The sequence below is a fragment of the Pteropus vampyrus genome, unplaced genomic scaffold, assembly GCF_000151845.1.
Source record: "Pteropus vampyrus isolate Shadow unplaced genomic scaffold, Pvam_2.0 Scaffold124, whole genome shotgun sequence".
NCBI classification, from domain to species: Eukaryota; Metazoa; Chordata; class Mammalia; order Chiroptera; family Pteropodidae; genus Pteropus; species Pteropus vampyrus.
In genome coordinates this window covers 1,506,246-1,508,237 of record NW_011888905.1, presented here as the reverse complement: position 1 = coordinate 1,508,237, position 1,992 = coordinate 1,506,246, and the positions used below count along the sequence as shown (strand labels likewise).

Here is a 1,992-nt window from a genome sequence, read left to right as displayed (position 1 = left end):
CCCCTAACTCCGACATCCTCACCCACAGTCCCTCCCGCCCCAGCCCACTTCTCCGCTCACTTCTGACGATTGGCCACGCTCCCTCCTCCGGGAAGCCCCGCAGCCTGGCTTCCTGTCCTGCTTGGCTTAAGCGCCCATGTCCAGGGTCCCCCATCCCCATGAGACCGTGAGTAGGATCATGTTTCTCCCTCCTCATGGCTCTCCCCCAACCCCCAGCCCCAAACAGACAGCGCCCTCCTCCCTAAAGGCTTACAGAGGATGGATGCGGCAGCACTGGGAGGCCCCTCCCCGGCCCCTGGGGAGGGGCCCCCACCACTGCTCCTCCGGCTTCCACTGCCAGCGTCCGAAGCGGCACTGCCAGAGGTGGAGGGCTGGGCAGGGGTGGCGGGTGAGGCGGGCGTGGTGGAGGGGGCTGAGGCAGGGTCTGGAGTGGAGGGCGAAGAAGCAGTGGTGGCAGCTGGATCTTGAGCCCTGAGGACAGAGAAAGAAATTCCTGTTCACGGGACCACAGGAAGAGGAAAGACAACCGTCCCCTGTCCCCGAGTCCCCCTGAACCCGGGCCGCGTGCTAAGCAGCCCCGAGGCTGGGGCGGGGTGATGCTGGGGGTGGTCAGTAGGTCGGACGGAGGGAGGGAAGGCAGGATCCCTTGCCCTGCCAGTGAGATCGGTGCGCTGCCTGGCCACATATCCAGAGCTCCCTTCCTGGGCCCTGGCAGAGGCCCCCAGGCCCCGCCGACGGATGGGTGAGGAAACAGATGGAGTCGCAGGCTGGACCTGCTCCTCTCCTGAACTCACTTTTGAGGGGTCTTGATGACCAGATGGACGGTGAGCCCATCTTTGATCCCGTGCTGGTTCAGTGTGTCTCCGTCCTTGAGGATCTTGCCGGCAAAGATCAGGACCAGCTGATCCTGCTGGGCCTTAAACCTCCGAGAGATTTCCTCCTTGAACTGTGCCGAGAAGCAGAGGTCACTGTGGCGGCCGCCCGGGCCCCTCCCACCAGCGACCCTGGCTTCTTCGGGAGTCTCTACACTCTGGCTCGCGCCCCTGGTTGTGGGACATGCTCTCTGCAGTCTCGACTCCATCCCCCCGGCTGCAATAAGCAAAGCGGCTCCTTTCTCCACCAAGGAAATGGACCAGTGAGAGGTCTCCTCTCAGCTCTACCCCAGAGTCTCCTGCCTGACCCGGGAAGGGCTGCTGCCACCTGCCCCTCTCTCTTCAGCCCTCTGCCCAGTTCCCTGCCGGGGTACTGCCTGGCAGCACTCCGTCTCAGCTCCTCCAGCCGCCTTGGCCCATCTCCCCCAGCCTGCTGGTAACAAATGGAACACAAGACCCCAGGTACTTATCACAGCACTCACTACTCATGAGGTAGGAGCGTAGTCCCACGAGACACACATTAATTGTTATCTCCATTTTAAAGATGAGGAGCTGTGGATCAGAGCGAGTGGGTGATTTGCCCATGGCAGCTGGACTCAGGTCTCAATACCCAAGGCCCGCTCTCAACCAAGCACACTGCCTCTCAATTAGAGCTGATTTCAAATCCGGCTTTGCAAGGAAAAGGATCTAAATTCTGGAATATAGTCATTTTATAAGGGTGGGGGGCAGTGATGGCATTGTAGGCTGGCTTGGGGAGAGATAGACTCGCAAATCGGCGCCCCCAAACCAAACCAAACCAAATCACAGCACACTTGCTAAAGCAAGGGCAGCTTCAGAAGCCTCCCCTCCAACCAGATGGCCTCTCTTAAGCCCCGCCTCAGTGAAATTCTGGGGCGGCCACAGGGGTGGCGAACACAGGCAATAGTCCCTCATTCAGTAGGTTTTTATTGAGCACCTAGTGCACACTGTAAATCCTGGAGGAGCTGAGAACCGGAAGTGACCACCTGGATTTGAAAGGGCAGGGTCTGGGCAGGAGAGCCTCCCGCCACTGCCCGGCAGCAGAGGGCGCGGGGTGGGGGCGGTCCTCCCAGACGCTCCGCAAGCGCCCCCCGCCCGCTCT

At 60.9% G+C, this 1,992-nt stretch overlaps 1 protein-coding gene across 1 annotated transcript in view; it reads right to left on the bottom strand.

The window, feature by feature from the left end:
* The window catches only part of UBQLN4 (ubiquilin 4), a 13,710-nt gene extending 11,900 nt beyond the window's left edge, over positions 1-1,810 (bottom strand). Inside the window, exons 1-2 of the mRNA XM_023534299.1 lie at positions 795-1,810; positions 254-471 (exon numbers count right to left, since the gene is read on the bottom strand). Of these exons, the coding sequence (XP_023390067.1) occupies positions 254-471; positions 795-1,081 (505 nt within the window). The 5' untranslated portion in view covers positions 1,082-1,810. The remainder of the gene's footprint in view (positions 1-253; positions 472-794) is intronic.
* Between the last annotated feature and the right edge of the window lie 182 nt (positions 1,811-1,992).